This window comes from Erythrolamprus reginae, chromosome 5, assembly GCF_031021105.1.
Source record: "Erythrolamprus reginae isolate rEryReg1 chromosome 5, rEryReg1.hap1, whole genome shotgun sequence".
In the NCBI taxonomy this organism is placed as follows: Eukaryota; Metazoa; Chordata; class Lepidosauria; order Squamata; family Dipsadidae; genus Erythrolamprus; species Erythrolamprus reginae.
In genome coordinates this window covers 76,436,962-76,461,179 of record NC_091954.1, presented here as the reverse complement: position 1 = coordinate 76,461,179, position 24,218 = coordinate 76,436,962, and the positions used below count along the sequence as shown (strand labels likewise).

The following is a 24,218-nucleotide window of genomic DNA, read 5'->3' as shown; positions in this document are numbered from 1 at the left end:
TCCTATGGCAGATCCTCTTCTTGACTTTGGTAGTTTTGCAAGTGGGATCCTCCATATCAGATGCATCCTGTCTTGCCATCGGGGGACGGGGGGGGGGGGAATGGGGACGACCTTCAGCCATGTAATAATATCCAATCGTTTTTGCCAATCACCACTGCTCTTTATTATAATCATTAACAAATCTTTGGCACAATTAAGATTATCTCGCTTCATTTTAATCTCCGAACCAACGGTGGGGTTAAAAAATTTTTTTACCACCTCTTCTATGGACGTGGCTTGGCAGGGGAAGGATACTGCAAAATCTCTATTCCCTCCCCACTCTAGGGGAAGATTACTGCAAAATCCCCATTTTCTGCCGATCAGCACTGCCATCCTTTTAAAAAAAAAATCTTCTGAGCATGCGCAGAAGCAGCGTTTCTGGCACTGTGTATGCAGTCACCATTGGCTTTTTTAAAAAAGATTTTTGATTTTTTTTTTGTCAATGCGCATGTGTGCACCCACGAAGCATGCCCACATGGAGTGAGAGGAAGCGAACCAGAAACAAGGTAAGTTAGACCCTACCCCTAGTTACGACGTATACAGTAGTTGCCTATAAAATCAGTTGACTAATTCCCATAGCTTACCTAAGACCAAGCTTTATCCTCAGTTTTAAAAAAATAACTTAAGGAAAATGTACGTGTAAACCCTGGCCCTTAATTAGCATCAACTTGAAACTTTCCATTCATTTTATCAAACAATACCAGTTATTTTTGACTGGGGAGACCTAGGTTCAACTCTACCCTCTGGCATGGAAGACCTGGCGATTGATCACTAATATTGAGCCCAAACTACCATATTGGGGTTTTTTTGTAGAAAAATTAGAAGAGCAGGTACTTATCTTGAGTTCCTAAGAAAAAAGCAAAACATGAACAAATAAAGAAGCAAAGTCACATTATTTTACGAGTTAATTTTATTGGAAGTAGTGGATCCCTCTTGCTGCTTATTTGAATAGCAATAATTGTTATTTTGAGTATTGGGATCACTTTTGGGAGCATTCTGGCAATACCGTGTGGGCTAGCATAAAGTACCTTTTATGAACAGTACAAAGTATCAGCTTCCTGTTCTCCATTGATATATTTTTTATATTTTGTGTAAATAATTGGGAGAAATAATGGTAAAGAAATTTGATTCAAATTTATGAGTGTGGCTGAAATATAACTGTCCCAGATATTTCTCAAGAGCATAATATCTGAATATTATCAACAGGGCATTTTTCAAGGAGGATAAACAGAACTGGAAGATCCAGTTCCACCCACAAATGTAATTATTAGGCAGTAAAGTCTTTCTCAAGTCATCCATGGCACTGTTACAGAATTAGAAAATGATTCTTGAAGACCTCCCACTTCTGTTTTCAATACTGCTATAGATCTGCTAACTTCCTACTTAAGAGTTTCAGATTGCTTAGGAAATGATAGGATACCTCCTAAAACTATTCAGGTCCAACACAGAGTAAACAGTTAAAGAGACAGAACAAGGAACGCCACTTAGAATATTCTTCACTGGTTGGCACCACACTTCATTTCAATTTAACAGAAAACTTTAACCACATTTCACAAACAAAGCTCTAAACGTGTAGAAACTTTGAAAGGACTCTGTTGTTTCTCTATAACTTGTAGGAGCAGTTAATGTCTCTCCTCTTTAATAAGTCTGTAATACTTTGCTTGCCAAAATGACTGAATCAGATATGAACTGACAGTAATGAATACTGTATAGCAGCAAAAGGCCTTGCCACGCTACAAGCATTTCTGCTTTGAGCTATTGTCACTGAAACGTGGCCAGGGGCAGATTACAGCAGCGGACAAGCCTGCCTGACCAAAGGGGCAAGCAGACTGAGGAGGAAAATATCACCTGTATAATTAAACCGAGAGTCTAAAGAAGATTCCCTTGAGTAACAGCCGTCTATTGCTATCTAGCTGACTGGCAAGAGATCATCTATGTGCTTAAGTAAACTTTGCCTCTGGCCAGAGGAGAAACCCACCAGCATCTCCTTCCGTCTTGGAATGTGTTTGTCTAAGAGTTTCAGTTTTCCAGCAGTCAGGATTTTGCTTTGAAACAAGGTCTGACCTGAGCAAAATTGGTTATTGTTTAAAAACCTCCATGAAATGCATTATAGAAATTACCCTCCCAGTGCTGCAAAGTAGTCCATGATCCATTTGCTTTACAAATCCCATCATGGGCGCATGACACACACACACACACAAAGGCTCTGAAATGACTGGGAATTCATAGCACAATGTTAACATCCAATAGCAGGTAATAATTCAAGATGCAGTTCTTGTGGAGCTGGTGGGGTGGGGTGGAGGGAGTCACTCTTTTCATGAGCGATAAGGAGCAACTCGTCAGCGTGCTGAAGACAGATGGTTCCTACTGTGTGAGAACCTGGGGAGGAACAAGAGAAATCTGTGAGGCGTCTCCACTGTGCGTTATTAAGCCAAAAGTGGGTAATATCACAGGCATGTAAGTTGCACAATGGAGATTCCATTATACAGGTGAGTTAGACATTGTATGCTGTACTTTTTCATATGTTCTGTGACTCAAAATAGTGGAAAGTTTAAATTCAACAGCGACAATGGGAGAGCTTTGCATGTCACCTGTGGCCCCGAAGTCCCAAGTGGCTCACTTTCACTTTACAGATAGTTGTTGTGAGCCACTCCGAGTCTTCGGAGAGGGGCGGCATACAAATCTAATAAATAATAATAATAAATTCTAATTATATACAAAACTAGTGTATTACAAGGCAGAGACTGAGGTTCAAATCCCAGTAAGGGTGTAGATACCTGATGAAGGCAAATAAGCCCGAAATAGATCTATAGTAGTCTCCCTTCCTTTTCATTATCAGCAAAAATATGTTACACAACTAGTGTATTATATATATAAAAAGAGCCGGGGTGGCGCAGCAGATAGAGTGCTGTACTGCAGGCCACTGAAGCTGACTGTAGATCTGAAGGTCAGCGGTTCAAATCTCATCACCGGCTCAAGGTTGACTCAGCCTTCCATCCTTCCGAGGTGGGTAAAATGAGGACCCAGATTGTGGGGGCAATATGCTGGCTCTGTTAAAAAGTGCTATTGCTAACATGTTGTAAGCCGCCCTGAGTCTAAGTAGAAGGGCGGCATAAAAATTGAATAAATAAATAGATATATCAGCAGTCCCCAACCCTTCTGGCTACATGGACCAGTGGTGAGGGTGGGGTGAAAGGGTTGGTTTTACATGTGCAACCTAATACCATACATGCACAAATGAAGCTTCATGAACTTGCCTGCTGCTTGCGCAGCTCAATTTCCAACAAGTTGCAGGCCAAGGGTTGGGGATCCCTGTTGTATACCATAACCTTTCTTCAAATTCAGCAACAAAGTGGTAAAACGTTGCTTTGGGCTAAATATTCAAAATCATGCTCAGCCAAAATTGGTGTGGATTAATACCAGAATGGATTTTCAGTACCCTGTGCAGAGACTGTTCAAAAGATTAAGTTGCAGAAGCTGACTTATACAGGAAGGAATCTACAATCTAGAGCACTTACCTAAATATTGCGGGCACAAGCAAAAGGCAGCATCAATTAGGAATAGGCAGTTGTTGCTCTTCTGACACTATTAAGTTTGATCAATCTAACAGCTCTTGCTGATTTTACCTTTGCACTCGTTCCACCATATATGCAATTAGTTTATCTGAGATTCCAGGGCAAGACTCTTCAGCTAAGCTAAAAGCATTTTCAAGTTCTTCCATGGCGCCTACATTCCCTCCAGTCTGTTTGTGCTTGTCTTTGAGCTGCCAATATAATAAAATTAACACTTTGTTTGCAACAGTCACAATTCTTGTTTTAAATTTTCATTTTATGTCAGAGATGATCCTATATACTCCATAATAAAAGTTACAATTTTCATAGGTAAGCTTATTACTCTCCGCCCATGATCTCCACCCATATGTAAAAGGATGGCATATATAATCCTCAACTTACAACCATTTGTTTAGTGACAGTGACAGGCACTGAAAAGTAACTTAAAAATTGTTTTTCATATTTAGGACCACGGTAGCATCCCTAAGGTCACATGATCCAAATTCAGGTTTTTGGCAACCGGCATTTATTTATGACGACTGCAGTGTCCCAGGGTCATATGATAATCTTTGAGGCCTGGCAAGCAAATTCAATGGGGAAGCCAGGTTCACTTTAACAACTCTGTTGCTAATTTAAGAAAAGTTGTAAAACTTGGCAACATACATTTTGGGCTCAATTGCGGTCGTAAGTTAAGGACTATATTTCTTTACAAATTTTTCTCAGGTATGTTTTATCCAAATCAAAATGTTAGACAAATGTTAGATTCCCGCATGAAATAATCATAGATGAGGGCTTGAGACCAGTTCATATATGAAACTGTAAACATCCTATACCAGTGATGGTGAACCTTTTTTTCTTCCGGTGCTGAAAGAGCATGTGTGCGTGCTATTATGCATGCGTGAGTGCCCACATCCATAATTCAATGCCTGGAGAGGGAAAAACAGCTTCCCCCACCCCCAAGAGGCCTCTGGAGGCGGGAAACAGCCTGTTTCCCAACTTCAGGTGGGCCCAGTAGGCTCGTGTTTCACCCTCCCCAGGCTCCAAAGGCTTCCCTGGAGCTGTGGAGGATAAAAACACCCTCCCCCATCCCTCCGGAGTCTCTCTGGAAGCCAAAAATGCCATCACAGAGCCTCTGTGTGAGGCAAAAATCAGCTGGCTGGCACACACATGCACGTTGGAGCAGAGCTCGATTCATGCGCCAACAGATATGGCTCCGCGTGCCACCTGTGGCACCCGTGCCATAGGTTCACCATCACTGCCCTACATGTTGGGCAATATAATATGGAATATTCTTCTTTCATTAAAAATAGCCTGCATATCCACCACCCAATAAAAAAGTTTTTAGTGTGGCTTTTCATTTCTTCAAATAGCACTATTTCTGAAATCTTCTATTTAGGCTTCAGCACACTTGACATTTACATTAAAGAGAAATGGAGAGACGGCAGCAGGAGAATTTTTCTTTAGAAAAATTTCTCCGTAAGAAATTGAATAGCTAACTATGAAGCAAAAAATAATATTGGCCTATAAGCAAAAGCTTGTTTGCCTGAAAACTCTTTCCTCTTCGATTATCAGTATGGCTTATGTACCCGTACTTTGTCCTGAAGATACCCTGACTTAAGCCAGTTACCCTTTGCTTTGTGCCTCCCACGTAATCAGGATGCAAAACAAGGCAAAGCTGAGCACTGATTGTGGGAGAAGAACAGCAGTGTGTATTATTACTCCCTCTGGTGGAAGAAAATGTCTTGCTAGAAACACACTGAAAAGACGCCAGGTTGGCACCAAGCAGTGAACTGATTTCAAACAGATACTGTGAGGCTGGTGCATTGCTTGCTTATTTTGGTTTTGAGTATTTTGGGCTTGCAAGAAAATTCTGTACTGAATTGAGTACAGCATAACCAGAAGTACCCTACAGTTCACCTGCATGCCATACCTGACATCTGTTAACTTTTTTGGCATTGTGAATCGCCGTAAATACTGGCTATTTAAATATAAAAATGACCTCTCCAAAAAAACTCCAACCCTATGCATGACCCAATAATACAGGTAAAAATTACTTAGAACCCTTTGTGAATATTGGATTTAGACACCTGTGTAGAACCTATACGTCATTTTTCCTTTCAAAAGTCACTGCTCACTATGTACTTGCTTTTCAGATTTCTATTAATTTCAGAGATCCTCACCTAGTTATCCAAGCCCTTTACATGTTACAAAGAAGTTTACAGAAATTGCTTGTGCGTGTGCACTATTGTGAGTGCCCACACCCATAATTCAATGCCTGGGGAGGGCGAAAACAGCTTTCCCCACTCCACGGAGGCTCTCTGATGGCCGGAAACAGCCTGTTTCCCAACTTCTGGTGTGCCCAGGAGGCATGTGTTTTGCCCTCCCAAGGCTCCAAAGGCTTCCCTAGATATGGGGGAGGGTAAAAACACCCTCCCCCATACCCCCAGAGGCTCTGGAAGCCAAAAACACCCTCCCAGAGCCTATGTGTGAGCCAGAAATCAGCTGGCCGGCACACACATGCACGTTGGAGCTGAGCTGGGGCAACGGCTCACGTGCCAGCAGATACGGCTCTGCGTGCCACCTGTGGCACCCGTGCCATAGGTTCGCCATCACTGTGCCAGAGACTCACCTCTCTAAAGACAGGACGGACGAGGGTAGAGAGACACTGGGACCGGGGTTGCCTCTTGATGGGTTCACAAGCCTGGAAAGAGAAAAACCAAGCTAGTGTTTTCCTAAGTGAGACCTCCAGATATCAGAACAAGAATATTCAAGAAATGGTTCATACATTATGCTAAGCCAAGTTTTGTTTTAATTGGTGTGCCTACATAATGCTACATCAAAATCAACATCTTTCTGGCTAATGTAATGTACAAACTTAGTCTGAATATTTTTGGATTAAATGTTCCATAATTTCTGGCCATTTGGACTGATGGGGGTTGAAATCTGGAGTGCATTGGGTTGCCTACCACTATATTTGCTCTGTCCACAAAAATGCAGTGTATTGCCAAGCATCACGAACTTATATTGTTTTGAAAGAAAAAAAATACACAAATATCATTAACTGCTTTCTATTTTTCCCTGCAGACTGATTCCAGAAAGAGCCTAAGGCTGGAATGACATCCTATCTGCCATTTGTATCTGGTACTAATGCTAAAAATAAAAAAAAGCAGCCAAAACAAATGTTCTAATACTCTTGTCTCAGTATAGAGAAACATTACAGGTCTCCCAGATCTACTATCAAGGTTTGGTTCTTTTCTCAGCTGCAATAAATACCAAACTGACCTTCTGAGACCCAGGTATCCCTTTATGCAATTTGTTCAGGGAACTGGGCCGAATAGTTGGAGGAAAAGTCCAGATGGGCCCTTGATCCCTTTCATCTGCATCTCCGTCACTAGGAAACAAAATAAAATCATTTCTATTCCAAAAACATGTCGAACTGGAAAAATTACATTACACATCAAAAATTATAAGAGTTTCCCCAACTGCTCCTAGGCCCTCACAATTGATGTGGTGTATCAGGGGGCTAATATTTGATGTGATGCCACATGCACTAATCTTTATGGTAGGTTCCCAGTATGGAACAAAAGTTGGATAATCATGTATTCCATTTGTCTTAATTTTTTTAAATGGAAGCATCTACCACAGTGGTTCTCAACCTGGTGGTTGGGACCCCTTTGGGGGTCGAACGACTGTTTCACAAGCGTTGCCTAAGACCATGGGAAAAGACAAATTTCTAAAGCTTCTATTCTGGTGCCTTGGAACGTATTTTTACAATCCGACCAATCTGGCGTTTACAGTGGGGGTGCCCCTCTGACCTTCCTGCCAATCAGTTTAAAGCTCTGTTGGGAAAATTGGCGCTAGATTTATGGTTGGGAAGATCACAACATGAGGAACTGTACTAAGGGGTCACAACATTAGAAAGGTTGAGAACCACTGATCTAACATTTAAAATAACTTATGTTGTTCCTTACTCACCCACACCCAAAAAGCTACATCAATTATAGTGGTACCTCGGTTCTCGAACGCTTTAGTTTTCATACATTTCGGATACTGAATAAAATTTCCTGCAAAAATTTGCTTCGGTATCCGAACAAAAATTCGGATACTGAACAGAAAATTTTGTTTACTATCCAAAATGTAAGATCGGAGGGGACGGGGTGAGAGAGAATGGGAGTCGGAATCCCAACACGCCCCTCCTGGCCGCCCTCTTAACAGCCTCCCAGTCTCTCCCTTGTAACTGCTCCAAGCTGCAGGAAGGGTAGGGCTGGCTGCAATACCGGCAGCTTCGGGGGGGCTCCTTTCCACAGCGGTTCAGTTCGTTACCGCCAGGCAGCTGCACCAACTTTTTCTTTCCCGGCTCCGGCGGCTCCGGTGGCTTCCCTTCATCACGTGACGTTCCTGACGCTGCTGCTGCTCCTCGAAGGGAAGCCGCCGGAGCTGGGAAAGAAAAAGTTGGTGCAGCTGCCTGGAGGTAACGAACTGAACCGCTGTGGAAAGGAGCCCCCCGAAGCTGCCGGTATTGCAGCCAGCCCTACCTTTCCTGCAGCTTGGAGCAGTTACAAGGGAGAGACTGGGAGGCTGTTAAGAGGGCGGCCAGGAGGGACGTGTCAGGATTCCGACTCCCATTCTCTCTCACCCCGTCCCCTCAGATCTTTATCCCATAGGAAATAGAGGAAATACTGTAGATTTAATTGGTTCCCAGAAAGTCAATGGGCTGGGAACCAATAAAATCCATTTCCATTATTTCCTATGGGATGAATTAATTCGGTTCTCAACGAAATCGGTTCTCGACCACACTTCTGGAACGGATTGTGGTCGAGAACCGAGGTACCACTGTATATCCATGTTAAGGTGTACAAAAGATTATTTTCCATGCAGCAAAATTTATACTGTTCAGATTTCTCTTGGTAACATCTGACTGTGAGTTATTCTTCTCTGGGAATTCAGCAGGAAACAGAGAATATACATACATGTCAGAGTCATCTGAGCTGGAGTCCTCACCATGCCCCTCTGATTTCCAACGTTTGTACCGGTCAATGAGTTCCATGAGAAATGATGTTTTCTTTGTGTAACGTGTGATAAATTTGTGCTTTAGCAATTCCTTTGCAGTGGGCCTCTGTGCCAAAAAAAAGGAGAAACAAAACAAGGAGTTTCAGCTAGCAGAAGCCCAAATAAGAAGGTGGGCATCACTTTTGGCTTTATGAAGAACATTTTGGTTTAGAAAATGATTCTGGCAGACTTACTTTTAATTAATCTTAAATCTACACTTTCTCCAGAAGGTCAGAATACATAACATTTCCAATCAACAATGTTGTAAAGTACATAGGGCTGAAAAGCCGATAGCATGGCTGGCCCAAAGTTAGCACAATCTTCTGTGGAGGATAAACCAGAACTTAAGTCTCCTTTGGTTCTTTAGCTCCAAAGGTAAAAGTATCACATTCTTTTAATAGCTTTTGCCTGATATTCTCATGTAGTACTCTGCAGGCTTTGCTTATGAAGACAAGCACCAAAAAAAACAACCAACCAACCAAAAAAATATTCCCACTTACAAATCTCGGGTCCTTGTTAAGGCAGGCTTCCACAAATTCCTTGAAGGGCTTACTGTGGTGCCCTTCTAATGTTGGAGGGTTGTTCTTAGGAATCAAGAAGAGAACCCTCATGGGATGCAGGTCAGAATTTGGAGGCTCTCCTTTGGCCAGTTCAATAGCAGTAATGCCAAGGGACCAAATATCTGCCTGGAAGAAAAACAAAGGGATAGAAACTCAGAATAGCCCACCTGAATTTGCCTATTGGATGCCAACATTATGAGGTCATAGGCTTTGATTCCCATTTCCAAAATACAATACAGTAATACCTCGTCTTATGAACCTAATTCGTTCCGGAAGGAGGTTCATAAGGCGAAAAGTTTGTAACACGAAACAATGTTTCCCATAGGAAACAATGTAAAAGCGATTAATGCGTGCAAGGGGGAGGGGAATCGCAAAATGGCTCTCCGTTGGGCGCCGCCGCCCAGCTGTCGCCTTCTGAAACAGCCGGGGGGCTTCTTTTGCCGAACCCGGAAGTTCGGCAAAAGTTCGGGTTCGGGTTCCGGAGGCCATCGAGAAGCACCCGGCTGTTTCAGAAGGTTACAGTTGGGTGGCGGCGGCCGGCGCAGCACCGTTTTTACAATCAGCAGCGGCGTTTTCGGCCGATCTGGAGGCTGGAAAGGAGGTGGCCTCCGGAACCCGAACTTTTGCCGAACTTCCGGGTTCGGTGTTCGAGAGAACGCCGAGAAGCCCCCCAGCTGTTTCAGAAGGTGACAGCCGGATGGCGGTGCTTCTCGGCGGTCTCCCAAACCCGAACCCGAAAAGTTCGGGTTTGGGTTTGGGAGAACGCCGAGAATCCCCCCAGCTATTTTAAAAGGTGACAGCCGGGCGGCGGCACCAAACGGAGCGCCATTTTGTGATCTGCAATAAGTTTGTAAGCCGGAAAAAGTTTGTAAGAAGAGGCAAAAAAATTCCGAACGAATCCTGGGTTCGTATCTCGAGATGTTCGTATCACGAGGGGTTCGTATCATGAGGTACCACTGTATTCACTTTTCAGAATGATCCTGTGTGTGTGTGTGTGTTTGTAAGTGTGGGTAGGAGCAAAGCTCTGTTAGAATACTGAAACATTACTGTGGGCAAAGGATGTAGCTATAACATACTGTGGATATACCCTTTTATTTTTTTCTACATAAGGTATTTCCCTGATGAGATAACACATTGACAGTCTTTTTACTTCTAGTTGCTCCTCTCAGCTCACCTTGAAGTCATAGGCTGACTGCTTGATGACTTCGGGTGCCATCCAAAAAGGAGTCCCAACAAAGGTGTTTCTCTTGATTTGAGTGTCTGTCAGTTGACCAGCTACACCAAAGTCAGCTAGTTTCACATCCCCTTGCTCCGAAAGTAACACATTGGCAGCTGTTATACAAAAAGTTATACAAGTAACTTGGTCAAAAGGGAGGGGGTAATCTCTCTTGTGGAAAGATAGTAACTTCTGAAGGTTTGGTATACAGTTTTCAGTTAATTTTCAAGATAGAGAAGATGTTATTTAAAATAGTTATTTAAAGACCTGTGGCAAGAAAACAGAAGACAGCCAGAAATTTGGTTCAGCCCTTAAGTCTATTTCCTTAGATATTCTGAAGCCAGACAATGGGATGTTATAATTGACCTATCTGAAATATTTAGATCTGTTTTTCATTCTTTGTTCTTTCCATGTTTTTATATCTTTCCTTTCTATATTGTATTCAAAAAGCCATTGTAATTATCCTAAATGTACCCTATATTCTGGTTTTTAAAAAATCACTATTGAGTACTATACTAAACATAATTTGAAAGTAAGTACAGAGTTTATACACACAACATAAATTTCATCAAAAACCATCCTTTTATGAAAGGAAGTCAATTGTTTCTATAGTTTTCTTAACTATAGTAAATGGATTCAAATGGCAATAATTTTTATTCTGATTTCAAATTATTTCCATTTATTACTATTCTTTACAAGCATAGTGGTTTGGCACAGTCAAATATGCTTTCCTTTTCATAATCGCCTTTTACCATTTATCCCCTCTTCTCATTTTCAAAATTATGAAAAAATTCCCTCTTAAAAAAAAGAAATAATCTTCATTAATCTGTTGCATAGATTTATGTGTGCACCCAGACTTTTTTCTTCCTAGAATATTAGTGCAAACAAGCAACAAACATCGATTCATTGATCTCAGTAAAGACACCTGTGCAGAACCCAATGTGTAGCCTGTGGGCCTTACCTTTGATGTCTCTGTGGATTTTCCTCTCAGAGTGAAGGTAGTCCAGACCTTTCAGAATCTCTCGCAGAATTGTAGCAATGTAGGTCTCTTCCAAGGGACCAGGCTTGAGCTGAAAGTCAAGGGCAGAAATACGTCCATGAAATATATAAAATGGCTTTGGCTATGAAGATGTTTCAAAACATGAATCTGTGCAATGCCCGTCTAGCCACCAGGTCAGGAGGAGGAGCCCCAAACTGCACACTAATTTTTTCAAGGGAATTGTATCCCCATCAAGTATCAAAGATGAATATCACCAGATCCTAAGTATCCAAAAACCCAAAGCCACACATTGCCAAGATTGAGTTGGAGTTTGTTCTTATGCATCCAGACCTTTAGAACTTCCATACACTGGTCAGCATCTCAACAGCATTACGTGACCAGCTAGGTTGGAGATGTATAAGTATTATCAGGATACTGATTATACGATCTTGCACAGCAATTTAATGTAGATATTAAAGGGGGGGGTACATGATACCTGAAATATCACATATTGTAGGAATGTAGGTTGGAACCCAACCCCCTCTCCCCCAAAGAAAATTGGAAATGGCTCTGAGAGAAAGAGGAGAGGACACTACAAAACAGTATCTCCAATTCCCAATCCTTGAAGCCAATCCAGAAGAATACCATAGCTGATACTGAAAACTGCCAGGTGATCCAGAAGGGGCAGGACAGTTACACCATCTCCATCCCAAACCACCCAGCAGTCACTTTAAAGTGGGATCAATGCCACCTCAATGCTATCTTGGCCTAAACCTAGACTGAAAAGTGTTGTGGTTCAACCGAGGCAGATCAAAGACCAGCTGCGTCTCTGCTGGCTCCATGCCCGGAGGAGGATGACAGCGAAGAGGAGGGGTCTGGGCAGTCGGACGGGGAAGAGTACAGTCAGGAATGTGACAAGGAAGAACAGCATGGGAGCCCCGGGGAGGGGCTCTCCCCAGCCAGTAGCTTGGAGTCTTTGGAGTCATTAGGTGACGAAGCACAAGCTGTCATTAACATGCGACAGAGACGTCTAGATCAAAGGAAGGATCAATTGAAGAAATATTATCAGCATTGAATAAGGAACACCAGGGCTTGGGTGTGGTCCTCATTAGCAGGGAAGGGTTTATAAGGCAGGCAAACTCTTGAAGCCACGTGGAGTGTAATCAGTTTGGAGTTGCTGTAACCTGCATTGTTTCTCGACGTTTCTGTTCCTGGCTCGTGGCCCAGCAGTCTTGAAGACCCGTGGGAGGTGTATGTCTGTTATCTACAGCCTCGTCTTGGCAGCAAGAATCCTATATTGATGCATGGACAATTGCCTTCATGTATATATTTGGAGTTCCAGTGTTTTCCTGCTTTGCAAGGACATTTTCTGTTAGCTTCGTTTCTCTTTAACATTATAAAACTGTATTTGAATTCTACCGGTGTGTCTGGCTTATCTTTTTGGGTTGGTCATAGCTTCCGGAGTGACCCAGACAGAACAAAAAGGATCCACATAATCCACTTCATCCAAGGCCAGAATATCAAATCTGTTGACTGGGAGGAGCCAAACACCAGTTGGGTTAGCTAGATGGTCATAACTGATTACATGAAATTTTGCGCTGTTCCTGAGTTGGTAAATTCTGGTAAGGTAATAAACAAAACAACACAGATACTTACTAGATCCAGAGCTGAACCACCTCCCAAATACTCCATGATTATCCACAGTTTGGTGCCCTATAAATTAAGCCAGCAGATGTGACAATAGTATTATCACAATGTTTAGTTAAATCCATCTACTTATTAGAAATACTACCAAGCAAAACAGCTCTTATATAGTTTCTTATACAGAATAAGATCTAGCTGTCTCACTGACCTCTGTAATACATTCATGGCGATATTATTTTTTTATAGTTTAAGAAAGTTATATAAACAGCACCATGATAACCAGTTTCAAACAAAAATGTTAGCATAAGGAAACACAAGGGCACCTTTACCTTTGCCACGCAAAAATTGAAAAGCCCTTCAGGCAAAAGATTAACATTTCAGAAGCGAAGTTGCATCCACCATAATTAAGCACAAATGACAACATTTTCAGTAAATTCAGTAAAATTATTAAATATAGGGAGGCACCACTGCATGTCTTACTCTTTCATTCTGTTGACTTCTTACTGCATTTCATTCAAATTATTAGCTCTCTGGAAGATTAAATATTGATCGTGAGTATTTTTATTTCAGCAATAACAGAAAAATGATTTTGAAGGAAAATCTTCCCCTGCTCACTGATATTTATACACTCATACCAGTGTCTTCACCGCAAGATTTTATACTGTAATTTGAAATATAAACAATTCTTGGAAAAAACAGAGGGCTTGTCTAAAAAAAGAAGCCATTTTACTGTGCTTGGAGAAGATTTGCGCAATAGTTGGTTTTTGTTTGCTTTTCCTTCAGTTTTACAGATAATTGCAAAATTATCATCTTGCAACAAAAGCATTGCAATTCAGATTACTTTTCTAGCTTCAATTACCTTCAAGTAGGAGCCATAGTATCGGGTGATATACGGGCTATCACACTGACTAAGAACCGTTATCTCCTGCTGGATGTCTTCAATTTCATCCTCTGCCTCTTCCAAATCAATTATTTTGATAGCTACTACCTCCTTGGTACGGTTGTCGATTCCTTTGTACACTTCCCCAAATGATCCTTTACCAATCCTCTCCAGCTTAGTGAACAGATCCTCTGGATCAACCCGAGAGTGCTAAGTTGGATAAAAAACATTGGGGAAACGAAGAGGATAAGAGGTGAGAGGGAAAGACAACACATTAAAACAAGCTATTCTGAACTCTAAAGCAAAGAAATACAAAGGGTAGTTATTATTAGCTAGTATAACAATTCTAAGTAAACCATCCATATGAGAGCTCACTAGAGTACAGGGACAATAAAAGGGTAAAAGTAAAGGTTCCGCTCACACATATGTGCCTTTCATTTATGACCCTAGGGCAGTGATGGCAAACCTATGGCACGGGTGCCACAGGTGGCACATGGACCCCTATCTGCTGGCACACGAGCTGTTGTCTTAGTTCAGCTCCAACGTGCATGTGTGTGCCAGCTAGCTTTTGTCTCGTGTTTTTGGCTTCCAGAGAGCCTCCAGGGGAATGGGGGAGGACATTTTTACTCTCCAGGGAAGCCTTTGGAGCCTGGGGAGGGTGAAATACGAGCCTACTAGGCCCACCAGAAGTTGGGAAACAAGCCGTTTCCAGCCTCCAGGGGGCGGAGGGAAGCTGTTTTCGCCCTCACTGGGCATTGAGTTATGAGTGTAGGCACTTGTGCATGCGCAACAATACACAATACACACTCTTTCAGCACCAGAGGGAAAAAAAGGTTCGCCACCACTGGTCTAGGGCAGTGTTTCCCCACCTTGGCAACTTGAAGATATCTGGACTTCAACTCCCAGAATTCCCCAGCCAGCATTCGCTGGCTAGGGAATTCTGGGAGTTGAAGTCCAGATATCTTCAAGTTGCCAAGGTGGGGAAACACTGCTCTAGGGGATAGCTCATCTCCATTTCAAAGCCGAAGAGCAAGCGCTGTCCAAAGTTGTCTCCGTGGTCATGTGGCCAGCATGACTAAACACCAGAAGCGCACAAAACTCTGTTACCTTCCCACCAAAGGTGTTACTTATTTACTTGCATTTTTATGTGCTTTTGAATTGCTAGGTTGGCAGAAGCTGGGGCAAGAAAGGGGAGCTCATTCAGTTACACTGCGCCAGGGATTCGAACCGTTGAACTGTCAGCCTTTCGATTGACAAGCTCAGTGTCTTAGCCACTGAGCTACCATCTTTCAATTTATTATGGTGTAACTTTCTTGGTTTGACTTATTTCTTTTTTTAAATGGGATGGTAGTCAAATTGCCATTTTTGGTGAAACTGACTGTTGTGACCGCCCCTAGAAAATATAAATGTTAAGTTAAAATATAGTTTTGGGTATTCATATATCTTCACAGGGTAGTTATTATTTTTTTCATATATCTTCACATATATTCTTGGCTGATTACAAACTAATCCAAATACATGGAATTCTGAAGTATAAACTAGATTGGCAAGTTGAAAACTATCTTGAAGAAAGGCAAGTACAGTATAATGGGACTATGAAGTCATCAGTTCAACTTAGAATCTTTACTTTTTTTTCCCCAAAATGTACCAGTGAGTCAATTCATACGTAGTAATAAAGCATGAATTTGGAATTGCAATGAACTGGTTCAAACCAAACAAGCCAAGTTGCTTAGTGTGGTATGTGAACCAGCAATGTGATCAATTCAGAAGACTGGCTTAGCAAAATGCCAATGAATCAGGTAAGACTTTTTAATGCAAGACAGTAGTCAGCGGACCAACCAAATGTAAGCTTTAGGTAAAAGATTAAGCGTGGATTTAGAAGCTCAACTGGTAAATCAATATTAGATTTGCAAATAAATGTGGTAACACAAATCTTTCAAAACAGGAGTAACTCAGTATATTTTTCTAAGGTTAACTTGTTCAGCATGGATTTACCTTTTTGCTACATAATGTACCTAAAGGGGAAAAAATAATACTAAGTAAAAAGACCGCCTGGAAATTGTTTCATAGCAACTGGACTATTTTTCTTTTTGGTTTGAAACATTTCACTGTTTATCAAATAGGTTTCTTCAGTCTGAGCACAACTCTACCTGGATGACTGAGAATCTTCACTGACATATATAAGAAGAGTATCTGGCTGTAAATATCTGAATATCGTTTTACTTGTAACATATCCTTAGAATTTCAGGGTTCTATTAATATTGGGACTATTTAGATAATATTAATTTAACATCCTAGAGTCTCTACTGAGAGAACCTTTCAGGATTTACTTTGTAAATCCATAGAACACCATTGTGAACAGCAAACTATATAATCATTATATATATTAAAATTAATAGAGATAAAAGGATATATCTCTTCTGCCTTTATTATTTTTATAAACAACTCAAGGCAGCAAATATACCTAATGCTCCTTCCTCCTCCTATTTTCCCACCACCACAATTCTGTGAGATTAAGTCAAGATGAGGGAGAGTGACTGGCCCAAAGTTATCCACTTTGCATGCCTAAAACAGGATTAAATCTGAGTTTCCTGGTTTATATTCTGGTTCCTTAAGCACTAGACCCAGGTGGCATTTGTTAATACAGTACATCAGGTTTTTGTGATGCAGTCTTGGATAAATGCCTCTTCTAAACTGGAGAGAAATCGCTCTTATATATCATCAAATTAGCTATAACCTTTCATCAAAGTTTCTTCCACCTTGAAAATTAATTATAAAGGCTTGCAGTACTGAAGAAAATTTGACACTGTTCTTTTCTATTCTGAGTAATTTTGAAAGGAGTTCAATTTTAGTTGTTATCCCAAAAGAAAGTGTGCAAGATCTACTATAAAAGGATCGCAGCTTAAAACATTCTTATGAGTTGAAATATTTATTGAAGTGAAGTAATTAATGGAATTACGTGTGTGAAAATAATTTTAAATGCTGCAGAATTCATTTTTCACTTTCACATTTTAACAAGATTTCCAGAGATATTTTCATATGATCTTCTGCAGTTCCTGTAAATATAACAGTAACAGTAACATCATAAAAATGGGAATATATTTAACAGCCCACAAACATCTCTTCCAGGCTGACCAGCATCAAAAGAAAAGGTATATTATGTGTCTATTTTCTGAGAGGAGTTCACTCCAGAAATGGCTGTTCCACATTGGCAGTAGAAAGCACAATAATATGCAAGATGGATGGATAAGTATAAATTATTTTCCTGAGAACTGTCAATAGACTACATTATTAAAATAGTAATAATAATCCATAGCTATCCATAATTATTATGTATTAATGCATGTTTGAAGATTAAACCAGCAAACTTTCATATATATTGATGCTGTAGTTATCCTTTCACAGTGCCTAGAGGCTGTGGGGGTGTGGATGGAGGACAAATGGCTTCAGCTGAACTTTGATAAGACCGAGTGCAGCTGTGGAGATGTAAACATCTCAGGGTGTTTATCATCCTTAGTTCTGAATGGAGTTGACTATCCCTGACAGATTTGGTGCACAATCTGAGAGTTCTCTTAAACTTCTGATTCCTGCTCAAAGAGCAGGTGACAGTAATGGCTAGAAGGGCCTTTGCACAATTTCAGGTTGTGTACAAGTTGTGCCTTTTCCTGGATTATGAAGCCCTGCACACAGTCACTCGTGTCCTAGTATTCTACTGGTTCGGTTATTGCAATGCACTCTATATGCAGCAATCCTTGAAGAGTATCCAGACATTACAACTGGTATAGATGTAGCACTGACAGTTCTGGAGGGCCTTCAGCTGGCATATGTGACACTGCTATTACTTTCTTTCCCATTTATAATTTTTATTATATTATATAAAATACAAAGAAGAAGAAGAAAAAAATAGAAAATTAAGGGAGAGGAAGGGACCAGGGAAAAGGGTGTGTGAGATACAAGTGGAAAGAGAAAAAGAAAGAAAAGGTAGCATTGACTTACAAACCCTTCTTAGCACAGTGCAAGATAAATACACCACCTCAACGTTTTGCTTTTACACATTAATATATAACCAGCCATTCCTATAACATCAAATTTTTCTAATCAACAAAACCAAGGTCAACGTTTTATTTATTTTTTCTTCAAGAGCACAAATTCCAGAAGTGATATCCAAATAAGAGCATATTTTCCTCTTTGAATAAAATAATCAATTTAACATTCCTGCTTTATCTTCCTTCCTATGGAAATAATGTGTATTTCTATTTGCACCTAGTAATCTTTGTGAACTGCCACCATTTTTATTTATAAAATTTATTGTATTCTTTCAAATTCTTTGACCTCACAGCTAGCTGTTACACAAGATGTACCTGTTTGTTGCCAGTTAGTTTCTGGGTCCAATTCAAGATGTTACTTATTACCTATAAAGCCCTTTATAACATGGCGCCAGGATATCTGAGGAATCATTTCACCCTGAAGATTAGCCTGTCCCTCTTGTTTAGTGAAAATAGCCTAATTTAAATCCTGTCTGCCAAAGAATAGGCTCATGGGATTCAGAAGAGGCTTTTCTGTTGTGATCTCCAACCTCTGGAATATTCTTCCATTGGAAGTGAAGATCCACCCCTGTGGTCCTAGTCTTCCAGAAGAGTTTAAAAACTTGGTTCTGCCATTTGGCCTGGATGTCTGACAGGGGCCTAGCTACATTGAGGTAAAGAAGACCCAGACTGCCCATTACCTTGGTTTTCAGCTTTTCTATTTAATTCCTTTAATTTTAATCGACTCATAGGACTTTTTTTTAATCACATTGTAAGCCCCCCAAATTTACTGTATCAACAAAATGGGCAGTATTAAAAATTAACACATAAATAATATACATAAATTCATATTATTAATTAATATTTTGCTTTCATGCAATTTGTATATTTAAGATGCAAGGAAGAAACCAGTCAGCTCCTCTAAACTAAAGCTACAGATGTTTTCCTAGAATTAACCAAAATAATAGGAAGTGTGCAAGCATTGAAGCTCAGAACAACATGACTAGAAACGCTTTCCAACTTTTTGACAGGGGACAGAATGCAAGCAACTTTTATACAATGACGCAAAATCCATACATACTCTCAAAAAGCAAGCCTCATATTTAATTTCTGCATTCAACTATCAGTTATTAGCAAATACATATTAGAAATATAAATAGAATATATGAAAAGAAATATAAAAAGGGAAAATGTATGGGGAGGGGAGCAAAGAACAAGCTAGAAAGACAGCCAATCCCTCATAAACGTAGGATCAATTGTGAAAAACTGGAACATATAAACATATACACAGCATAATACCATCTAGCAAAATGGGAGAATAAAGTATTGAGAAAAACTGGCTCGGTTCACACAGCATGGTAAACTGGATCATGAAAAGTGATGCCGCCTTGGCCTTTTGCAACAATGAATGAATGAATGTCAGAATGTAATGTAAAGTGGCCACGTGCAGAAATTTGTTTAGATATTTCAACTGATTGAGACATAGCCTCAAGTTCTCACTCACCTGATTGGCAAATTCCCTCAGATGAGCCATGACTGAAGATTGGCACCACACCCATATACCAATTCTTGCACAGCAATAAAAATATGCTCCCTCCTATCGATCATCTAGCTACAAACAGAGAGAAAAAAAGTGCAGCCAATTAATGTGTGCTATCGACACAGATGCGTTCACATTTTGACAGACTCTGGGAACAATAACAATTTATTGTTATTGACTCAACAAGGACTCTACCTCTAATATCCGAATCATCTCAGAATAGGCAACTCAGAGCCTGATAGTCTCTCTTCCTCTATTGATTCACAAGTGCACCAAAGTTCAATTCTACCCAGATACACTATTCAGAAATCTTTGGGGAAAAAATGGGGGGCGAACACCTGCTTGTTTCATAAATAAGAAAGAAGCTCTCTTTCTCAATAACAGTATGACCAAGCACAGGTTTAACAACGGGGCTTTAAAAACCTTAGACAACTTTGTCATCTGTATTTTTATCTTAAAGCACAGTGTGAAGTGTGATCCGATAGTGCCCAGTTATGAATTATTTCGGATTCCATCTGCTCTTATGGGTGTTGAGATGTATGTATGTATGTGTGTACATACACTGCTCAAAAAAGTACAGTAATCCCTTGCTACTTCGCAGTTCATTTTTTGCGGATTCGCTACTTCACGGGTTTTCAAAGGGGGCTTAAATCCATTAAATCCATTAAAAATTCATAAAATTCTTCTACAGTACTACTGTACTCTATTAAAGAAACTAGTAGGGTATCACATGTAGTTTCAGCTGAGAAACATTATAGAATGACTGTTTAATGCAAAGGGTAGGTTTTAAAAGTCCAAATACTCGTTAAATACATAAAAAATATCTTTCCTCTACTTCAGGGAAATTTGTTTTTCACGGGTGGTCTTGGAACGCATCCCCCGCGAAAAACGAGGGATTACTGTAAAGGGAACACTTAAACAACACAATATAACTCCAAGTAAATCAAACTTCTGTGAAATCAAACTGTCCACTTAGGAAGCAACACTGATTGACAATCAATTTCACCTGCTGTTGTGCACATTCAACTTTGTACAGAACAAAGTATTCAATGAGAATATTTCATTCATTCAGATCTAGGATGTGTTCTTTGAGTGTTCCCTTTATTTTTTTGAGCAGTGTATTATGGATGTATGGATGTATATATGTATGTACGTACTGTACGTATGTATGTATATATGTATGTACTGTATGTATGTATGTATTTAGTCAAACAATTATATGTTGGTAATTTGTATTATGGACACCCCTTACAGACCACTTAGAAAGGGGGAAGAGGTCAATTGTAGATAATTTAAAGTTGAAGGTTTGAGGGTTAGGAGTAGAAACCACAGAGTCAGGTAGTTACTCTATTGCTATATACCAATTTATGCGGGATAATGGGAAGGTTAAGTCTCTCAGGAGATAGGAGAAAGCAGATCCGGGGATGGTTCATGTACAGAAAACCCAACCAAGCCGTCGAGAGAGATACACAGTCCGCTTTTCCAGCGCGGGACAAAACGAGCCCCCCTTTATTCCCCATTTAAGCACGACGGGGCTGCACAAAAGGGGAGCCGTAGGGTGGACTCTGCAACGAGACACCCAACCACCGTCCAAAAAGAAACGTCTTGCCTACCACCCGCATTGTTGTTTTTAAGCCTAGCGGTGCGGAGATTCATTCAGGTAAATGATTCCCAACCAGGTATTTCCAGATGTGCAGCCCAACCCGAAACTATGGGGAAAAGGCCAAAATCATCCCAGCCCTACGGCTGCCCCCCACCCCACCCCGAGAGAGAAAAGCTTCCAGAGACACCTTGCCATGGCAACGGCCGCAGCGGGCAGCCCTCTTCCCAAACAACTCGTCCCGCCTCTGTCGCCGGGCGGGCGTGGCCGAAGCCCTTCGCCTCACCTGCATCCCCGAGGGGCTCTCCAGCCCGGCTGCCCCATTGTAGCGTTGAGCGCGCGCGCCAATCCAGCCTAGCGAACTCGGCGATAGTACAACTGCATGGGGGGGGGGGGGGGGGGAGCGAAAATGAAAAACAAACATGCGCAGGAATCCGAAACCCGCCGCGGAGTCTACTGGGAAGGATAGTTTTTGGCCCGAGGGCCTTGCTAGAGAAAGGTCGGAGCGGAGACTGCAATGACTAGGATACACTTCAGGAGGGGAGGGGCAGGAAGCTCGGGAAGCTCGGATTTCTGGGAAAGGTAGTTTTTATTAGGCTTCTTGTTTTCGGATCTCGGGAAGAAAGCTTCCGTTTGCGAAGCTTTGATTCCTTCTAGTGGTCGAATGGAGCGGTACAATTTTTTGCGTAAGGCAAAATGGCACACCGGCTCCTCTGCTGAGCCGATGTTTAGCATCACTTTTAGGAAGGAACGGGGAATGTTCCCAAAGCAGATAAAATGACCTTTATTTTTATTGCAAGGTAAAAATCCCAGATGATCGCTTTGAAAGGAGAAGCAATCGTTTCAGTGTGGTCATTTAAATTTTTATTTTATTTTCATCCATTTTTTATATTTCATTGACATATTTCAATCAAGTTCTAGAACTATACAAATTAGATGATTAATAAGATGTTAGAAAAAATACACAACATTGGAGTGGGACTTTGCCCCAAATATCTGTTCAGGATAGGATAGGATAGAATAGAATAGAATAGAATTCTTTCTTGGACGTGTGTTTGGACACAAGGAAATTATCATTAGTGCATATGCTCTCAATGTACATAAAAGAAAAGATACATTTGTCAAGAATCATGAGGTACAACACTTAATGATTGTCATAGGGTAGAAATAAGCAATCAGGAAACAATATCAATATAATTGCACAGTAATAAATGAAGATGATTTAATAATTATTTAATAATTTATTCATATCAAGGCAGTCTGATGACTTAGTTTATGCATTCTAAAATCACTTTTAAGCCATTCATTGGAAAGATAGCATTTTTTCATTGCTGCCAAAGCAATTTTATACAATGCAACATGCAAATATTGGTTACAAAATAAAAGCATTGACAGAAGAACTTTAAACAGTTGTAATCTAAAAGGCTTGCTCTCTGGAAGTCTGAAAATATTTGAAAAACAAACAGTTCAATTCAAACACATTTAAACATAACATTCCAACATACTGTATTTGCTTGGAAGTTGTATTTTTAATTAAATTTATAGGTTGTACTTTGAAAAAGTCAACTGTCTGTCACCAAACATAGCTGGTTATTGATGCAGAGATTTCCAAAGTAAATAGTTAGAACTTGATATGCTGCATTTGAATGAAGCAAACTCAAACCAGCAATTTAAGAATGTATTAGTAAGCAATTTAATTACACACGCTAAAGTCTAGCCTCAAAAGATAAAACTTTGTTCCTGTTAAATAAATTTTAATGGGAGGTATAACTGCTTTGGCTGGTCTTACTAGTTCTCAAGTCACAGCAGAATGGGATGGTGTCAGATTTTTCAGGTGAAAGGTGATAACCGAATAAATATTCCAAGCGACTCAAATTTATGTTAATCTATTTAGATAAAAACATTATTCTATTTTATTTTAAGATAGTCTATATCCCACTTATTTCCTGTCTATTCATAGTTTCTGCCACTGCTTTAGAAGTTACCTTAATTTTGCATTTGAATCTGAAGTTATGTTTAGCATAACATAACTATTAGCTGTATGGCGTACAAATTACATTTCTGAAGTAAGTATTTTCTTAGATATAGACAAAGTACTTAAGTATAGAATTTATTCCTGAAAATAATGATTGGATTTCTAACCACCCATTCCTTGTAGCAATCCACTCCAGGTTTACACCAGGTTATGTAAGTGCACTTATGTAAGTGCATAAGTGCACAAGCGTGCCTATCATCCCCTATCCTTATGTTTCTCTTTTACTAGTTTCATCTATATAAACATTGTTGTATCTTTGTATACTACCAATATGTACTTGCCAAAATGAATGAATCAATGAAATAAATAAATAAATAAAAAGTACAATATGATGAGTTTCTACCAGATGAAATTGGTCATATAGAGATGTGAATTAGAGGAAAAAGTGATCTGCCAAAAAAGAACTAATGTGGACATCCCTTTTATAGAGAATAGTACATTTGCTTGCAATCATTGATAGAAACGTTAATTTATACTACTATTAGACCAGGACAGTGTAGCATCCTACCAAATGGGTTTAAAAGAGCTACATTCAAGGCACAATCATTTTTCTTTCCACTTATTTAAAAAGTGCTTTATTATGTATGTAATATTACATTAATGTATGTAATATTGCATTCTCTAATATTGATCAGTAACCTGAATAGCCCTTTCTATATTGTGTTTAACAGCCAATTTTTTATATTACAGCTTTCATTTAAGCATTGTTAAGATAAACATGTACTACTTGCTCCTATTTTTCAATGACTAAAGAGTATGTTTTGTCTATGGGTGATGACCATTCCCAGAAATAGTTTGCATTCTGTAGTTTGAAAAATTTGTCTTCATTCTCCAAAGGCTTCAGTTCCTCAGTTTTTAGTCATGTATCTCTATGTCTAGTCAGTAGCTTTCGGACGCAACTTGGACACTGTTGTCATTATTTTTTTTATTTATATTTATTCTTAGTCCCATTTTTTTACTGTTTCCCCTAACCTTTATTACTGGAATTTACAAATCGTAGAATACTTCACTTAGTAAGCATCCCATCCGAAATAAGGACTAATGTTGAGGTTAAACTTCAAAGGCATGTTGAGGGATGCACCCCAAAAATAAACAGAGAC

The 24,218-nt window shown here is 40.1% G+C and overlaps 1 protein-coding gene across 3 annotated transcripts; it reads right to left on the bottom strand.

The window, feature by feature from the left end:
- Positions 1-931: 931 nt before the first annotated feature.
- Positions 932-21,590, bottom strand: STK25 (serine/threonine kinase 25). Of its 3 annotated transcripts, none has more exons than XR_011559216.1 (12): positions 21,370-21,504; positions 19,448-19,555; positions 13,898-14,128; positions 13,051-13,107; positions 11,377-11,485; positions 10,374-10,531; positions 9,140-9,325; positions 8,561-8,706; positions 6,873-6,981; positions 6,220-6,291; positions 3,479-3,802; positions 932-2,406 (listed from the first exon to the last, which is right to left on the bottom strand). XR_011559216.1 is itself a non-coding variant. In XM_070753221.1 (12 exons), the coding sequence occupies exons 2-12, from the start codon at positions 19,475-19,477 to the stop codon at positions 2,379-2,381; spliced, it is 1,275 nt and encodes a 424-aa protein (XP_070609322.1). In that variant the 5' UTR covers positions 19,478-19,555; positions 21,370-21,590; the 3' UTR covers positions 932-2,378. The 3 variants fall into 3 exon arrangements, 2 of the variants coding, with proteins under 2 accessions (XP_070609322.1, XP_070609323.1); XM_070753221.1 differs by having other exon boundaries at positions 932-2,418; positions 3,666-3,802; positions 21,370-21,590; XM_070753222.1 differs by having other exon boundaries at positions 932-2,418; positions 3,666-3,802; positions 21,274-21,459.
- Between the last annotated feature and the right edge of the window lie 2,628 nt (positions 21,591-24,218).

What these genes read in the sequence shown, in the direction of transcription:
- STK25 (XM_070753221.1), bottom strand. Translation starts at nt 19,477, where the DNA reads ATGGCTCATCTGAGGGAATTTGCCAATCAG. An exon ending in TTAACAAGGACCCGAGATTT is followed by an intron (nt 8,707 to 9,139) that starts GTAAGTGGGAAT and finishes TTTTTGGCACAG; the next exon opens with AGGCCCACTGCAAAGGAATT. An exon ending in TCCGTCCTGTCTTTAGAGAG is followed by an intron (nt 3,803 to 6,219) that starts GTGAGTCTCTGG and finishes TTATATTGGCAG; the next exon opens with CTCAAAGACAAGCACAAACA.